This window comes from Lotus japonicus, chromosome 3 (assembly GCF_012489685.1).
Source record: "Lotus japonicus ecotype B-129 chromosome 3, LjGifu_v1.2".
In the NCBI taxonomy this organism is placed as follows: domain Eukaryota; kingdom Viridiplantae; phylum Streptophyta; class Magnoliopsida; order Fabales; family Fabaceae; genus Lotus; species Lotus japonicus.
In genome coordinates this window covers 93,720,817-93,737,630 of record NC_080043.1, presented here as the reverse complement: position 1 = coordinate 93,737,630, position 16,814 = coordinate 93,720,817, and the positions used below count along the sequence as shown (strand labels likewise).

Sequence of the window (16,814 nt, the reverse complement as noted above, 5' to 3'; positions counted from 1 at the left end):
TAAATAGCCAAGTTGGTCTTTGGAAGTGTGAGGCGCTGTTAAGTTAGTCCCTAAACTTTAAAAATCCATCTCGCGGTCCCTGATTGTGGCAAACGTCATTTAAATTAGTCCCTCACATTAAAAAATGTAACGGGACGTTAACAAAATCTTTTTTTTTTTAAATTTTTTTCCTAGTTGAACTACTTACGTGGAACTGAAGTGTTGGTAAAACATTTGGACGTCTAATTTGTCCCTGAATGTGGTAAATTAGTCCCCAATGTAAAATTCACCATTTTTAAACCCAGAAAATCAAAAACTTCATTCTCTTTCTCTTTCTCCTCATTCAGTTTCAACCAAAAAATTCTTCCCCCTAAACCCAAAAAAAAACCCAGAAATTCTTCCCTCTCAACCCGGAAATTTACCTTTTTTTTATAGGCCAAATATATTAGTGATGAACACAAGAGGAATATCAGCATAACAAAACTAGATAGAAAAAAATATCCAACCCATTACAATCAAACAAGAGAAATAATTAACCCATTCCTAGCTTCAAAAACATAATACCATAGCCCCAACTTACATTCCAGTGGCTAGAAAATCTGTAATTTGAGCATAAGACTAAAGCACTTGCTTAAATATTATAGCTACTATCGAATTGCATAATCAAATACACAAATCGCACACACTGATCCAATCTAAAAGTCCTTTATGTTCAATTTCATCATGACCCAATTCAGACACAAAGAGAATCTTCTTGTCCAGAATACCACTTCCAAACGATTTCCATCCAAGCCACAAACAACCGTAAAACTTACAACTTTTCCTCATTTCCTCATCTCCAAGCCAAATCAATCCCTCTTCAGCACCAATCTGAAGCTTTTCTCACCAAACACTGAAAACCCAACATCCGTAGCCACACCCACTTTTCGTAACCGAACCAACCAGCCTCCTTCCTCATTCAAACCTCCGACCCAGACTACCGCCGTTTCATCTCAGTTCGTTTCTCATTTCAGCTTCATCTTATCTTCTCTCTGTCATGTGTATGCAGATTTGAATATGAGATGCCTGCTCCTCCATCCTCTTTGATCTGAATCTACTTCTCTGCTTCTCACAGTGGAGTTTTGAAAGGTTTGATTTTGTGGGATGGGTTTGATTTTCTTAGGATTGGGTTTTGATTTGATGGGTTTGGTTGAAAGAAAGATGATGCATTATGTTAATTTAATGAGGGACTAAATTGAGGTTAATTTTTTTACCCGGCTCTCATTTTACATGTGGACACTCCACCATGAAAAAAAAAATCCATCTCAGCGTTTCCGTTAACGTCCGTCAATGGTTTTAACCTCAGAGCAACTCCAACGCTGGTTTCTTAGTCCAGCTGGAGTTGCTAAGAAATCAAGGGACAGTTTCTTTTGCATTGGAGCAGTTTCTTAATGGTTTCTTAACTCTCTGAACAGTGCCCAGAGTTCCTTGGAACCCAGAGTTCCTTGGAACTCTGCTTTTGGTTTCTTAGCATTAAAAAAATATTATTTTCTCTCACTTACTTCAACAGATTGCTTCAGATTTCAGAGGAAAAAAAACAGAATGAACATCAACACACACAACATGAACATAAACCACAATTCCTGAAATTTTATTCAACAATAAAATAAGAAAATAATTACAAAACTATAATGAAATGTTCAGAAGATGAATTTTTTTACATAGAAAAAAGAAAAACCAAAAAACACAGAAGCTGAAAGGGTGTGATCCGGTCGTTTTTGCTCCGATCTTGACTGTGTGAAATAACAGGAGCTCCGATCCGGTCGTTTTTGCTCCGATCTGAAAGGGAAATGAAAGAAATTCAATAGAAGAGTAATGGAACTGACGAAAATCAACAAAACCAACAAAATCAACAATAATTCACCTCAAATCGGCTTGCATGCGTGAAAGAGGGGCGGTGGAGGCTGCGTCGTGGCCGGAAGAGGCAGTGAGTGGGTGAGCGAGAGAGGAGGAAGAGAGCGATTTGAGGTTGCGGTGAGGTGGGTTTCGACGACGGTGAGGTGGGTTTTGGTTGCGGTGAGGTGGGTTTCGTTGGCGGTGAGGTTGCAGACAGAAGGAGGACCTGGAGGAAGACAGAAGAAGAGAAGAGGACAGGAAGAAGAAGAAAAGGGGAGAAGAAAGGAGGAAGAAAGGGAGAGAAGAGGAGCGTGAAGGGAGAAGAGGAGAGGAAGAAGAACGGCTAGGGTTATGGAGAGTGAGAAAGGAAAATAAGGTTTATATAGTGGGTGACCTACTTAGCAGGTCAGCCCACCGTTATTGACCGGTTATAGCCGGTTTCTGCCCGTTTAGGGGTGGTTTAACCGGTTAGACCGGTTTTTTTTAATTTAATTATTTTAAATATTTAGTAAAGTTAAATTTAAATTAAATTCGTATAAATATTAATTAAATTATTTTTAAGTAGAAATATTGATTTAGTATTAAATTTTAAATTTAAATTGGGTGAAAATAAATATTATTAATTTATGTTGTATGGTGGGACACGAGTGAGACCCTTCAAATAGTAATTTAAGAAACCATGGGTTGGAGCAAAATCTGCTTCAGTTCCTTAAGAGTTCCTTAAGTCTGATGTGGCAGTACGGGCCCACCAGAATAGTGCAAAATAGTGCCGAATAGTGTGTTAAGAAACCAAATAAGAAATTGTGGGTTGGAGTTGCTCTCAGGGACTAATTTGAATGACATTTGCCACATTCAAGGACCGCGTGATGGATTTTTAAAGTTTAGAGACCAACTTGAAGGCGGCTGACACATTCAAGGACCAACTTGGCTATTTACCTAAATAATTACATTATTTATATAGAAAATTGAAATAGTTTGTTTATTCAGTCATGCTGTTTCATTCTTCATTAAACATCATAAATAATGACGTTGAGCCAATGAACATTTATAAAATTGCAATCCTGAAGTGCTTCATTTTAAGGAGCCAGGAAGGAATGCAAGAGACTTCATCATTCGAGGAGCAATTGTTTTGCAATATAAAACAAAATTGAATTCTCATAGTGAATGAGTAAAGTGGATGAGTAAATTTTTTGTCAAGTAAAGGAAACAATTTCAGGCACCATTTCCTACAAAAACTAACAAAAAATTGAGCATATATGGATTCCACTTTACTAATCAAATCACTAACTTAGACACTCAACTCTACCTCACCTTAAGACAGGTTTCTAAAAACCACACTTCACTTGGATTGCAAGTGCCTTTGTCACATCTGGGCAAGCATCATGGGAGGTTGCTTTGTCCAATGGAACTGAACAACCTTCTTTTCCTAAGCATGTCTGCTCAAGGTCACAGAAATTTGTTATCAGCTTCAATGCTTCATATTATCATAGCATATAAGTTTCAAGAGTTGGTTAATTCAGTTTGCAAGGAAATGAAAACTATACCTGTTCAACTATCTTCTGTGTGTCAGGTGCATTGCATTTTCCCATAGTAAATTCTCCACAGTAACCTTCAGGATCACCAAAGCTTGCAAATTCCACAGCCTTAATGGTTTTTCTGTTTGGACACTTGAGTGTAGCTTCTGGGGCTGGATTATCCACCACAGATTGAAATTTATTGTTCTTATATGACCATGACTTTACATTGGGGGGATGGTTTTCTGTAATGAAACTACATATTGTATCTCTGTTGACATTTAGGATGGCAATCTTTTCTGGACTAGCTACCTCTTCCTCAAACACAACAAGCAAGTTGTCTTTTGAATTGAGGTAAGATCTTGGGATATGGTATCTGGAAAAAAAAAGTACCAAATATAAAATGGACAAAAGAAAAATGAAAAGTATAAAGATAGTGGAAAACTTGAGTTGCTTGCATTTTTTCAGTGATACACTTACTCTGACTGTGTAGGCTTCCCAAGGGGAGAGAGGTAACTCATCCAATGACGACCAATGCTTTTACCATTGATCCAAACCATTCCCTTCCCCATACCCTCCATCCTAATGGCAACTGGATCCCTTCCCTCAGGGGTTGCAAAATTTGTCTGAAATAATGAATACAGAATCATAGAAGATTTGAAAAGGTGGTTTTTGATTGAATCTTTTCAGAAATAAGACAAGTTATCAATAGCCCTTACCTTGTACCATGAGAGAACAGGTCCAGGTCCCTTGACATCCTTCCATTCTACTTTCTTTGATCCCTTCTCGGTGAAAATTTTATTCTTCTCACCTTTGAGACCAACCTGCAAATTAGAAACTGTTCAGTTTGTTTGGTTTTTCGTTCTGCGTTTAATATAATCAATATAACTTTTTTCAACTCATTGAGACTTTGCAACTGTGTTTCAGAATATCACTATAATATCACTTTCATCATAAATTTATTCAAACATTAAACACTTCTACTTCAACTCAATTTTACCAAAACAATTTTGTTCAGAATCAATTATGAAAACACAGATTCATACATGCTTTCTTCACATATTTTTTCTAGTATGGTTATTCTATGCCATCTTTCATGTTTTTTTCCTATGTTAATGACAAATTAATACCTGATGACCCCAACCATTGAGACTTAGATCAATTTTTCCAGAGTTAAGACCAATGATGAATATAGACTTGGGCCCAGCATACCTGTGCTCCATGTATGCTCCACTATCCTGCACATTTAAGGGGATATTTTTTTTTTTACTATTGTCCTTGAAACTTAAAGAAGTGTTGCAAATTTGAAAGAAGGAAAAAACTTGAGCCTCTTACTGGGAGTCCCACTGTGGTAGCCAGCACAGCTAGCTGGTTAACTCCAACCTTTAGCTCTACAGGTTTCTGGAATTCAAAAGATTTCTCCTCATGGCTACCATGACCACATCCTTAAGACCATCAAGACAATTAAATAAATATTAACATCTATCTTATCAGAAAGAATAGGCCATGAATCAATCCAAGTGCATTGGATTTGACCTATTTCCTCTTAGAAGGCTAATCACTAATCAAAATTCTGATTGCTTGCGTACCAATGTATTCTCCATTTACAAAGGCATGCAATGTATGTCCTAGACTCATAATTCGAAGAACCGGGGATACACCATTCTTCTTTGGCAAATCTTCTGGACCTAATTCCACGCTGCAGTAAATATATCAGTATTTTTCCTCAAAATCAATTTTCACACCAGAAGCTAGTAGAAGATTCAGCCTAGAATGGATTCTGGCTTTAAAATCAATTTTAGATGGATTTCTAAACATGCACAAGGTCTTAGAGATATCATTTGCATAAAATAACCAATATCATGTAGTGGTATGACACAAAATGAAAGAAGAAAATGCTCAGTTAGTCACAGGAAGAAGAACTCACCTTGTGGTGTACCATCCATAGTCAGTGGTGTCTTTAAGCAAGCTGTAAAGCTCTGCAGGAACCTCACTATCAGTTTTCAATTCCTTGGTGGTTGGAATGCTCTCAGAAAACACCTCCCACTTATGATTGTTTGCAACCTTTGACTCCTCGAAGTTTCTTGAATTATGTTGTGAAGCAATCTGCCCCAAATTGTGGATGCATTGAAAAAAAAGTTAGCAACCACCTCAAAGAACTTAATACATCTATATGCTATACAATAGTACACCTGATTTACTTCTTCTGTACTATTGCATAACATATAGATGTATTTTAAGACTTCAAAGCTCAAGAATGTGTGCTATTTTCTTGTAATAAGGGAAAAAAGTGATTACATTTTGGGTGTTGAACACAACAGTCTTGCAATCAGGGAGGATGCTGATGGAACGCGGTGGCAAATAATATTTTGAGCCTTTGAAGTTTATACTTTTTGCTGTTTTGGTGTGGTTGTTTGTGATGAAAGCAGCACACAAATCAGTTCCTTCTTTCTCATACACTATAACCTGCATGGTTAATTTATATTGTCACCTTATAAACTACTAGCGTGTTTGGTTCTGTGGTTACTGTGCTTCACATTGTGTGTCAAGTGGTTAATTACCTCATGATATCGGCTTAATTTTGTGGAACTAGGCTTTCCCGTGAGAAGAGCCTTTTTACATAGGCTCACAGCCTTATGCGCATCCCTCAGGTGACTCCATTTTGGATCTCTCTGCAGACCAAACTCATCAAGAGGAGCTTCATCGTAGTAACGAGTTGTTGTAAATGCAGAGGTTGTTCTACCAAAGTTTGTTCCTCCATGGTACTACAAGAGTTTCACATATGAGTTAAATAAGAAACACAATAACTTTATACCCATTAATTTCATCAAAATCAAGTTTGGAGATAAATTAGACCATTCTATTACCATGTAGTAGTTGACCAAAGCCCCATTCTTAGAGAAGAAGCGGGCAACTGAGAAGGCAATGTCTTCAGCAGATCTTTGGGATGGTGGATCTCCAAAAACTCTATACCTGTAATTGCAAATTACCAGCAAATGTTCTTAGTGATCATATGTTTGCCAATCCTGTTTGTCAAAGACTCTTAAATGTTCACTACAAGGATGAAGGGGAATACTCACTGTGCAGTCCAGTTTTCAGTCCATAAGGAAGGCTTGTATGGTTTGTTTGGGCCTGTAAAGGTATCACCACAGTGCCTTCCATTGCATGCATTAATCTGCCAAATGAAGTTAGAATTATTACAGGAAAATACTAATGTTACGATGCGAAACACAAGAAGAGGTAATTATCACCTACTACCCCATGACTTTTTATCAAATAACATAGTTAGCGGTGACACATCAACATTTCTAGTAACTCTTCTTCGTACCATATAGCATTGTTGATTGTCGCCTTAGAGGTAAAATGCATTACCTGAATTGTAGGAAAATCTTGGATAAACAACTTCATATGCACTTACCACTGGATCAGGAGCATCCTTCTGCTTGCACATGATCCATGGAACTCCAATATCCATTGCCACTGCCATATTTGCAGACCATTGCACATAATCATCCCCGTCCTTTTCATAAGCAAGTTGGACATGGTTGTATTCATTCTCAATCTCCAGGATATAAACAAAAAAAAAATTGTAAGTTGTGAGGAGTGTTTATAGGATTTAATTGATATGCAATTACAAGGTAAAAAGTTGTACACATTTATCTAATTATATCTATCTATTTTTCATTTTAAATATTTTTAAATTCAAATTGAATTATGACACAAGAAATTGATGGATTCTAATTGGATGATTATTCGTGCATAGTAATTAAATTGTGTTTACATATGATTACATATCAGATAGACTTGTGAGGATGTGGAAAATCAGAACCTGTGCCAAGATGATGGGGCCTCCTTGGGGAGCAAAGAGCTTCTCCTCTTTCATCTTTTCTATAATGGCTGATACATATTTTTTCATGTAATTCTGCAAATTGGAAAACATTTCACATTTCAGTGACCTTAAATTATAGATATTAACTTTCATGAACTTAAAGCTCACTAGTTATATGTGGAGAACAATACAGTGATGATTACCTTAAAGGGTTCATTGTTAGAACGGAATATGATGTCAGGGACCTCTCTTAGCCAATATGGAAGGCCTCTGAAATATATTAACATTGTGAAAACCAGAATATTATAAGAGAGAAAGGTATTAAATAATCCAAAAAAAGATGAAAAACTAATAGTAACACTAAGTAACCAAAGCTCAATAGTGAGTGTTTGGTCGCACATTTGCAATCAAGTTCATTCATAAGCAACAATATGTAGCTTTTTGATCACATTGTTTCAGAGTGAGTGTTCAACACACATCCAAACGCGTTAACAGAACTTCTTTGTGTGAATTTGGGCAGCAAATATTGATGCAGTTGTACAATATTTTCTAATTTGTGCAAAACTCATACCCGTGATTCCATTCAGCTTGAATGAAAGGCCCAACCCTGAGGGTTACATACATTCCTTTCTCTTGTACGAGCTTGATGAACTTTACCAAATCATAGTTGTCTTCGAATTTTAACTGCAAAAATGGAACAAACCAAAGTTACAAGATAAAACATAGATTATTAAAATTGGAGTAGAAATAATCAGAGTTTGCATCTGGTCCCAATATTAATTTACATACGCTGCCTTTCTCAGGTTCATGAATGTTCCAAAACACATACGTTTGGATCACGTTCAAACCTCCATGTTTTGCCTTGTCAAGAAGATCAGGCCACATCTGAAACATACACACAAGAATAACAAAATCATTATCTTAGCTATATTGTAGCAATGATCAATTAATATTATTAGTATGAATTAGATATAGTACACAACAAAATTGGATATTTTGGTGATCACTTGAAAGAAAATTCGAAAGTCCAAAATGTTCCAAAAAAAATATTTTGGAAAGCTCAAACATTCTCTCAAGTGGTCATTTCACAGAAGATGATACGATTCAGGCCGGTATCTCTTTTTCACACACATGAGTGCGCACACGCATGATGTTACTTGAGAAAGAAGGTACCTCTGGGGTGCTTCGCGGGTAATGAATGGAACCGGAGAAGAGTAGCTCCGGTTTTCCATTGATAATGAGTGACCTGCCATCATAAGTTACAGAGTTCTTGGCCTCATCGGCGGTGGCAATGATGGCCGACGAAACAATGATGGAAAGCAAGGTGATGAAGAGAAGTTTGAGAGTTGACATCAACATGTTCTATACAATTTGGTGCAGAGGTTGAAAACAGAGAAAAAAAATTGAAAAGTGGTATACATTAATGAAGTGAGGCTACAAGAGCAACACGAGGTTGTCCTTCTTAGATGGAACTAAGACATGTGTATATGGACTCGAGAAAAGCTCGGTTTCCCGGTTTGAATTTCTGTTTGGAATCATTGGTTGTGAATGTTTCAATGTGTAAGAGATTATGTGCTGTCTTCTCCTTTTTTTACTGTCAGTTTTCTCCTTAATTTCTTTGTCTTACTGTCAACTCTAATATGAGGACTTTTGTTGCTATCTCTCTGATGCTAATAACTTGGAGATTTTCTTTTCTAATGTTTTACAAATTATTGATGTCAAATATTATTTTATAGTAAAATTAGTGAATAATGCGAAAATTTTAAGAATATTTTAGTGTTTTTTCTTTTATTTTCAGACTAAGGAAAAACAGATTAAAAAATTGTACCTTAGAAAGAGAGTAAAAGAAGAGAAGAGAAAAGAAAAGAAAAGAAAAGAAAAGGAAGAAATGATAAATATAATATATTTGATGAGATGTAATAAAAAAAAGATAGAAAGAAAATTTGGATATGTGTGTGATAGATATATTATTTGGCTGTCTATAAATATTAGAAATGATTTTTTTTTATCTGATTACTACATTATTTTTCACTTTTGTTGTTTTTTTTTAAAAAAAAAAGTAGAATGTCAAAATGATGAGAGTTCAAGTTTGAGTTTCAAAAAAAATATCATTCAGATTTTAGAGAGGCAAGCAATCATTTATGGCAACATCCGTCAAAGATCGATAGAAAAACATGCTGCTGAATAAAGAGCCAAAAAAATTGGTATAAAAGCCCACATAAATGACGCCCAATACTAAAAAAATCTTCTGTATTCTATGGTTTGGACAAATGGATTGGGTATAAAGCCCAACAGGTAGAAGCCACGGGTATCTTGTCATATTTGAATTTGGATTGATAAAAAAAAAATTGGATGATAAAAAAAAATTGGATTCTTTGAAAAAAATAAAGTGAAAATAGAAATTTGGGTAATATAATTTAATAATGGGTGATAATAGTTGAATACTCACTCACCTTTCCACAAACATTCAATCTGACATATATTTACGGTTTTTAACTGCTGCTATTTTTTTTTTTTTTAAAACAACCACCAAACCATATGTTTATTGAATGTATAATAAAAGTGAATGTCAATGTAATAATTTCAAAAAAAAAATGTCAATGTAATATGTCCATTTAATAATGTATAAAATAAATTTGTATTGTTATAAATTTTATTAGGGTCATAAAAATTTGAAACTCAAATTGCTCGTTAGCAAATTTCATCTATTCGAGTTTTTTAGTAGGGTTGGGGTTGTTAGTTGAGGGAGGCAGTGGAGAGGAGGAGGGATAAGAGGTTAGGGCTTTTGCTGATTGTGATATGATAAAATAAATTAAATGAAAAGGAAAAATTAATGATTTAGTGGAACAAAATATAATAAAATATTAATCGACTAAGAGATTTATAGTTTTTTTTATAAGCAAGAGATTTTTAGTAAAAATTGGACAAGAAGTTGACACCGACATATCAAAATTGGCAGTGTCACAAAAATTCAAAACCCAAATCACATAATTATAATAATAATAATTTTTTTATATCGAAAAGATAAATTACATCCTACATGGATTGATCTATGCACCTCCTATACCCAATTTATATGCCCTCTAACTCTTATTTTTTTTCTTTCTAACTTGCCTTTATTCTCGTGGTCAATATTGATATCTAGATTCATGTTTTTAGGTTGCTTTTATTCATGGGTGCAACAATGCCGTACAAATAAACAATACTTTCAAATAAGAGTAAAATATATAATATATCTTGGTGGTTGCATGAAATTAGGTCGTAGACCGTTGATTCACATTGGTTTAGGTATGAATTCAGTTTAAAATTTCCAAGAGATTCCTCCCATGTCTTGTTTACCAAAAATAAAATAAAAAGCCATTGACTTGAGTTTTCTTAATTTATTAATCTAATTGTCTCTGTGATCACTTGTTGGTTGAGCTTACTCTTTGAACTGAAATAAATCAAAAAGTTGTTTAGCTTAATCAGTGGCAGATGGACCTGAAAGTGAAACCACCTGTTCACACCCAATGGTTAAGTGAGATGTCATATTTGCTGATGTTCATGCCTATGAGATCCTACACAACTAATCTCATTAGGTGGAGGGTAGTACCACTAGCCCCACAACAACAACAACTACAACTTTCTTTAGCCATCATGCTCAACAAACCATTCATTTTAAGCAATTTTATGGCAAATAAATGAAATTTACACTCGATGCTAGCTAGTTGAGTGAAAAAAGTTTTTAGATATTATTCCAATTGAAATTTAAGCATGTTTGATGAGCCATGAAGGGCCAATGCATGCTGCAAAAGAAGTTGGTTTGATCATGAATCATTTCACTTTCAGTCTTTCACATAGTGGCTTTCCCCCGCTTTAGTCACTTTCTAAAATCTTGAGTTACTGGATATGATCTTCTATGGTATTACGAGCATGCCAACTTAAGTCCGCTTGGTTATAAGTTGGACGAGATGAAGTTCGCTTCTGATCGTCTCGGCTGACCGACCAACATGAAGTTCACTTAATTAACTGTAGATTCAATGAGCCGCCTTTGATGATATTGGGCCTAGTAGCCTTGTAGAGCCGAAAAAACATTTATTATAAATACTTATACCATAACATAAATCTAAATGAGTTTTTTTTTATGTTTCAATTAATGGTTCTCTAAATGCTGTCCATACGTAACCATGGCATATGCATATGGTTCCTTCCTAATGAAGGAAAAGCGTGGTCCATTCCCTTAGCCGTTGTGAATTATGACATAATTGTGGTGAGAGTTGTTGCTTTCTTTAACACCAGTCTCACTCTTCCATGTGGATTTGATGGAAGATGCATTGTCCATCCCTATCTATTTCTTCCCTTTCACACCTATAATGCCAAGTATTCTAAGCTCTAAATTTAAAACTCCATTGTGGAATCAGAACCTTGATTAATTATCTCAGCAAGAGTACGTCTTAGACGTAATTAGTTAAGCCATGAAGGCATATATAAAACTAAGTGGCCATGGAACTGAAATTTATGGTCACCAATGTGAAACAAACTTTAAAATTCTAAGGAATGCGAATTTCCTACGTTCTTAAACACAACTTTAATTTTACCTTCTGCATCACCGATTAAAAACAACAGGGAAAACTTGACATTATAATATATGTAGCTTTTAAAATAATGTGTACATCCAAACAAGTGGAAAATGAAGGATTTTTTGCTTTTACCCAACGGGCGTTTGATAAAAGGATAAATTCACGTTGGACCAATTTCAATTTATCCAAACAAATATGCACCAGCTTTTCATTATATATCTTGTTCAAAAAAAAAACTTTTAATTTTATCAAGCTTTATGAAAAGAGTTAAAATATAGTAATAATGAAGCATATATGACATTAAATGCATATCACGATCGACAATAATGGGTGCCCTCTACAATACATCATGGCTCATCGGCAATGAAATCTTTATGACACGCATAAATACTTGCTTCATTACATTTGTAAGTGTGTTGATTTTCAGGAAGATTTTTATATTTATTCATCATCTAATAATAATAATTTTATCAATTATATCTTTATTTTTGTTAAAGCAAGAGAGAGAAAAATTCGTAAAAGCATCGAATGGCTGGTTACGAATTTCCTTGTAAAAAAATGGCTGGTTACAATTATCTTAAAACAAAGATTATGATTTAATTTTTCAGTAATGATTCATTCACACCTCACCTTCTTTCTTATCTTATTTCTACACAATTTTCTTTTTATCTTTATTTGCATTTTCTGTCACATTAAATATCATATTTCTCATTTATCTCTTTTCTATTCATTTTTATTCAGGGTGGAGATGAATAAGAAGTGAGAACAAAACATTAATTTTTTTAATGGAAAAAACACTTTGAAATACGAGTCTCATCAAAATGACGTAAATCTTTCAGGTTCAATGATTATCTCCCATCATTTTAAAAATAATCAAGGAAATCAAGTGTATATTAGTAAATTAAATAAAAATAATGATATTAGTGATTTTTTTTTGTTAAACTGCATATGTCTTCGCTAAGATAATTTTGTTCGAATTCTGTGGAATTACTATGAACGACAAAATTCTTCATATTAAGTATTTAGCGTAGTTGCATTTGTCAAAAACTCAACTCATGACATCTGTTTAAGATATAACAACATCGTGCTAATTGATCTACACGTTTGATGATTAATTAATGATTTATTCGAAAGGTTATAAAAAGGGGAATAGGGTGAAACTGAAAGTGAGATGATCATATCAAGATTTAATAAGTGTTAGTATGGTATTATGAATTGTTATCACTTACAAACCCAGTTGATCAATATGATTTTTTTATAATAAATTGTAAAATTTCTAATACATTTATCTTCAATATCTTTGATTGATTAAGATGAGATAATGTAGTATTATATAGAAATTAAATTAAAATTTGGTTGAAAGATAAGAGGTGAAATTGTGACATAAGATAAACATAATAATAAATAAATAATAGCTGGCAAGAGCTGGCTCCACAACAAGCAGGACCAATCAGCCCCACCACCAAGCTAACCCCTTTCTCCCTTGAATTGATCATGCACAAAGCTCCGAACTTGAACACAAAGTTGCATTCTTTCATGAATCATTGACAACACTTCAACTGGGGTTCTGAAGAACTGAACAAAAATGAGTGCTTCCAGGTTCATCAAGTGTGTCACTGTTGGTGATGGTGCGGTCGGCAAAACTTGTATGCTTATCTCCTACACCAGCAACACTTTCCCTACGGTGAGTCTTTCTCTGATCAAAATTCAATTGCTCTTTGCTTCACACAAAGAAAGCTTGTTTTTTTATGTTGCTGGGTTTTGAATTGGGATGGAAAATTGGAAATGCATGTGAGTAAGCTATGGGTTTGCTTGCTTGTAATTTTGGTTCCTTGTGTTTTGTTGATTCTGTTGCCTGAACCAATTTTCATTTTGAGTTTCTGATGCTAAACTTTGTTCAAATTAGATTAAAGTTGGGATTTTTCTATCAATCAAAGATACCCTTCTTAGACTAGCCTGTGTGAAATTCATTGGGTGGAAAGAGGAAAAGAGGGATTTTTATGATTGAATCTGTAATTCTTAGATGCTGTCTTTCAATTTGCTGACTTTGACTATGAGAATTTGAGATGATTCCTCCATTGTAAGATGCTTTACTCAAAATGCTGTCCTAGGATATTAGGACTTTGATCCTTCTTGTTTTTGGATTGATACGATAATCTTCGAAACTATTCCGAATGTGCTGTTTGACTTGAAACTCCGCCTATGTTGTGTCATAGTCTGTCATAAGCCGAAATAAAAGAGGAAGGTTGTGTTAGGTCTGCGGCAGTCAATGTAAAATTGGTCGTATCTTCAATATGAATCATGCGATTTATATAACCGACCTCACTTAGTGGGATAAGGATTTTGTTTATGTATGTTTATGTGCTGTTTGACTTACAATTGTCTTACAGACAAGAATAACTTTGGGATAGTATTTGTGACATCTTTTGTTTCTTTGTGATCAATTGGCAACAGGACTATGTGCCGACTGTTTTTGACAATTTCAGTGCAAATGTGGTTGTCGATGGGAGCACTGTGAATCTGGGGTTGTGGGATACTGCTGGTAAGTTTAGTTTCCTGGTTATATCTCATTCTTCTTGCATGCGAGGAGTGTCTTGTCTTGTCATTGTTTTGATGTTTTCAACTCTTGAAACAGGCCAAGAAGATTACAATAGATTAAGACCCTTGAGCTATCGCGGAGCAGATGTATTCCTGCTTTGTTTTTCTCTCATAAGCAGGGCTAGCTACGAGAATGTTGCCAAGAAAGTAAGCTCGGCTCAGTATTATGCTTTTTATTTTCAGCTTGTCTCACTTTACTCTAAACTTCTCCTCTCTTTTTTCCAGTGGATTCCTGAGCTGAGGCATTATGCTCCTGGTGTTCCAATTATTCTTATTGGAACTAAACTTGGTTAGATTTTTTTCCTTCATTACCTTCTCGAACTATGTTTACACTGTTGATTTGGTTGGTTTGCTCCTTATGTGGTAGATAACATTCAGCATAAAGTGGTTTCATGATATTGTGAAGTTTCTTTGTTTGGTGATGATGTCAATTGCCATCTCTTACTCGCACTACGTTGCCGTTTTTTACTCACACTATATATCTCATTGGTTTAAAGTTGGGAAGTTATTTATTATACCAATCTTCTAATTAGATGGTCTTCACGTAAGTTCTAGATTCTGATGCCACTGGTGTTAAATCTTGCCATTGATGGCTTGTTATTCAGTATAGATTGAGAGAATCAAGTTCTTTCTTATCTTCCAATATACCTCAATCAGGACGTTTACCAATAATTGGTTCAGATATACCAATGAATTTGAAAGACAATTGCAGTAGCTATTTTTAGTGCTGCACGTGTGGTTATTGATATTTGATAAAACTTGAGAAGTCTGGCTTATGAAGTTTAAGATGACTGAACAGTGCTAGTACTTAGTACATGAGTAATGGATTTGGCTCCTCTAAAGTGTAAGCAGAGATATTCTTTATATGACTTGTAATCTTCTTCACTGTTCATTGCTATCAATGGTTAGGGGATGTGCGCACCTCTAAAGTGCAGCTTACGTTTTAGAGGAGCTAAAATCCATGAGTTATTTGCTCTGATGGAGGCAGTGCTTGACATAATAACTCCTTGGCTTTATGACTCACCAAAATTTCTATTTCTAGTAGTCTATAACGAAAATAGAGCTTCTGTGATGAAAGTTATCTGTTGATAGTTTTTACATAGCTGCTTTTTGAATGTGTTTCCTCATACACATCATACTCATAGGTTTTAAATGCATGCATTTGACAGTTCCATTATCAAGCTCTCATGATATTTTTACTAGAGCATTTCATGACAACAAAATGTTTCTCTTGTAGATCTTCGGGATGATAAGCAGTTCTTTCAAGACCATCCTGCTGCGGTGCCAATCACCACTGCACAGGTATTTTTCTAGTTCTTCCTTGATACCTTTAATTCGTTTTTTTCTTTTCTTTTCTACTTCATTGTTTTTTGCCTTTTAGCCTTCATTTGTTCATGATTTGAGCATCAGCTTCTTGAAAGGTTATTGGTCTGATTTACTGTCTTTTGTGAAGGGTGAGGAACTGAGGAAACTTATCGGTGCTCCTGTTTACATTGAATGTAGTTCTAAGACTCAGAAGGTACATATATTTCTTCAAATCCTTAAAACTTTTGAAAGATTAAAGAATTTCTTGAGTCCTCATCTATATATTCTCCTTTGAATGCAGAATGTCAAGGCTGTTTTCGATGCGGCCATCAAAGTAGTTCTCCAGCCCCCAAAGCAGAAGAAAACTAAGAGAAAGGGACAAAAGGCCTGTTCCATTTTGTGAACTTCATTTCCTGGAGGATGACATGACTGTAGCCATTTCCTGGTAGTCTTCGCCATTCTATGCCGTATACTATTTCCAACCTAAAAAAGGAATCAATCACCATGTCTGACTGTCTACATCAAAGTTCACTCATAAGCATCAAGCTGTTTATCTATCTCTGGCTGTAGGATCTATAGAGTCTTTATTTCGACATGTTTGGCGTGCATAACTTATTGCGTTTCTCAGGGTGTTTACTTGTATTGATTATTAAATGGCTATCTTCATCCGTGGATATGGTTCTATTTACATTGTAATCTAATCTAGGAAGTGCCTTCTTATTTGGCTTTGAATGTGAACTAAGTGTATGTAATTAATTATGTTAGCTTCTTAACAGATTGAATATAGTTTGGTTTGATGAAAGGTCATATAGTACTTGAAGTTCTAACTTGTTATCCAATGTTCTTTTGGCATTGTTTTTACTATAAAATCTTATGATGATTGCAGCACTCATCAAATCTTAATTTTAAAATGGAAAGTCAGCTGTTAAATAAAGGAAAGAATATCATGGAGCTGTCAACAACTTTGTGCCTTCATGGGGAATATACATTACTTTGAACGATTCATTGAGCAACCGAATTTCTCATTTTGTTCTTGTAACTTTATCAGATACCTAATGTGTGGACTATCTAAGTCGATGAGCAAAGTGTGGATCTCATTTCTTCTTTTTGGACGTGAGTTGCTGTTATTAGGCGTCCAATAATTTGGTATCTAGT

At 34.9% G+C, this 16,814-nt stretch overlaps 2 protein-coding genes across 2 annotated transcripts; one reads left to right on the top strand and one right to left on the bottom strand.

The window, feature by feature from the left end:
* Positions 1-2,849: 2,849 nt before the first annotated feature.
* On the bottom strand, positions 2,850-8,642 carry LOC130747594 (beta-galactosidase 13-like). The gene is made up of 18 exons (XM_057600569.1): positions 8,371-8,642; positions 7,987-8,082; positions 7,769-7,881; positions 7,401-7,467; positions 7,198-7,290; positions 6,787-6,930; positions 6,449-6,543; positions 6,236-6,341; positions 5,930-6,133; positions 5,667-5,834; positions 5,296-5,474; positions 4,958-5,067; positions 4,704-4,813; positions 4,499-4,606; positions 4,088-4,192; positions 3,849-3,994; positions 3,399-3,744; positions 2,850-3,290 (listed from the first exon to the last, which is right to left on the bottom strand). The coding sequence occupies exons 1-18, from the start codon at positions 8,554-8,556 to the stop codon at positions 3,180-3,182; spliced, it is 2,487 nt and encodes an 828-aa protein (XP_057456552.1). The 5' UTR covers positions 8,557-8,642; the 3' UTR covers positions 2,850-3,179.
* Positions 8,643-13,190: 4,548 nt separating this feature from the next.
* Positions 13,191-16,493, top strand: LOC130747592 (rac-like GTP-binding protein RAC1). The gene is made up of 7 exons (XM_057600567.1): positions 13,191-13,440; positions 14,211-14,298; positions 14,392-14,501; positions 14,580-14,643; positions 15,592-15,656; positions 15,808-15,873; positions 15,961-16,493. The coding sequence occupies exons 1-7, from the start codon at positions 13,342-13,344 to the stop codon at positions 16,060-16,062; spliced, it is 594 nt and encodes a 197-aa protein (XP_057456550.1). The 5' UTR covers positions 13,191-13,341; the 3' UTR covers positions 16,063-16,493.
* The last annotated feature ends 321 nt before the right edge of the window (positions 16,494-16,814 follow it).

What these genes read in the sequence shown, in the direction of transcription:
- LOC130747594 (XM_057600569.1), bottom strand. Translation starts at nt 8,556, where the DNA reads ATGTTGATGTCAACTCTCAAACTTCTCTTCATCACCTTGCTTTCCATC. An exon ending in CTTTGGTCAACTACTACATG is followed by an intron (nt 6,134 to 6,235) that starts GTAATAGAATGG and finishes AAACTCTTGTAG; the next exon opens with TACCATGGAGGAACAAACTT. An exon ending in TCAATGGTTGGGGTCATCAG is followed by an intron (nt 4,193 to 4,498) that starts GTATTAATTTGT and finishes TCTAATTTGCAG; the next exon opens with GTTGGTCTCAAAGGTGAGAA.
- LOC130747592 (XM_057600567.1), top strand. Translation starts at nt 13,342, where the DNA reads ATGAGTGCTTCCAGGTTCATCAAGTGTGTCACTGTTGGTGATGGTGCG. An exon ending in ACGAGAATGTTGCCAAGAAA is followed by an intron (nt 14,502 to 14,579) that starts GTAAGCTCGGCT and finishes TCTTTTTTCCAG; the next exon opens with TGGATTCCTGAGCTGAGGCA. An exon ending in TCTTATTGGAACTAAACTTG is followed by an intron (nt 14,644 to 15,591) that starts GTTAGATTTTTT and finishes TTTCTCTTGTAG; the next exon opens with ATCTTCGGGATGATAAGCAG.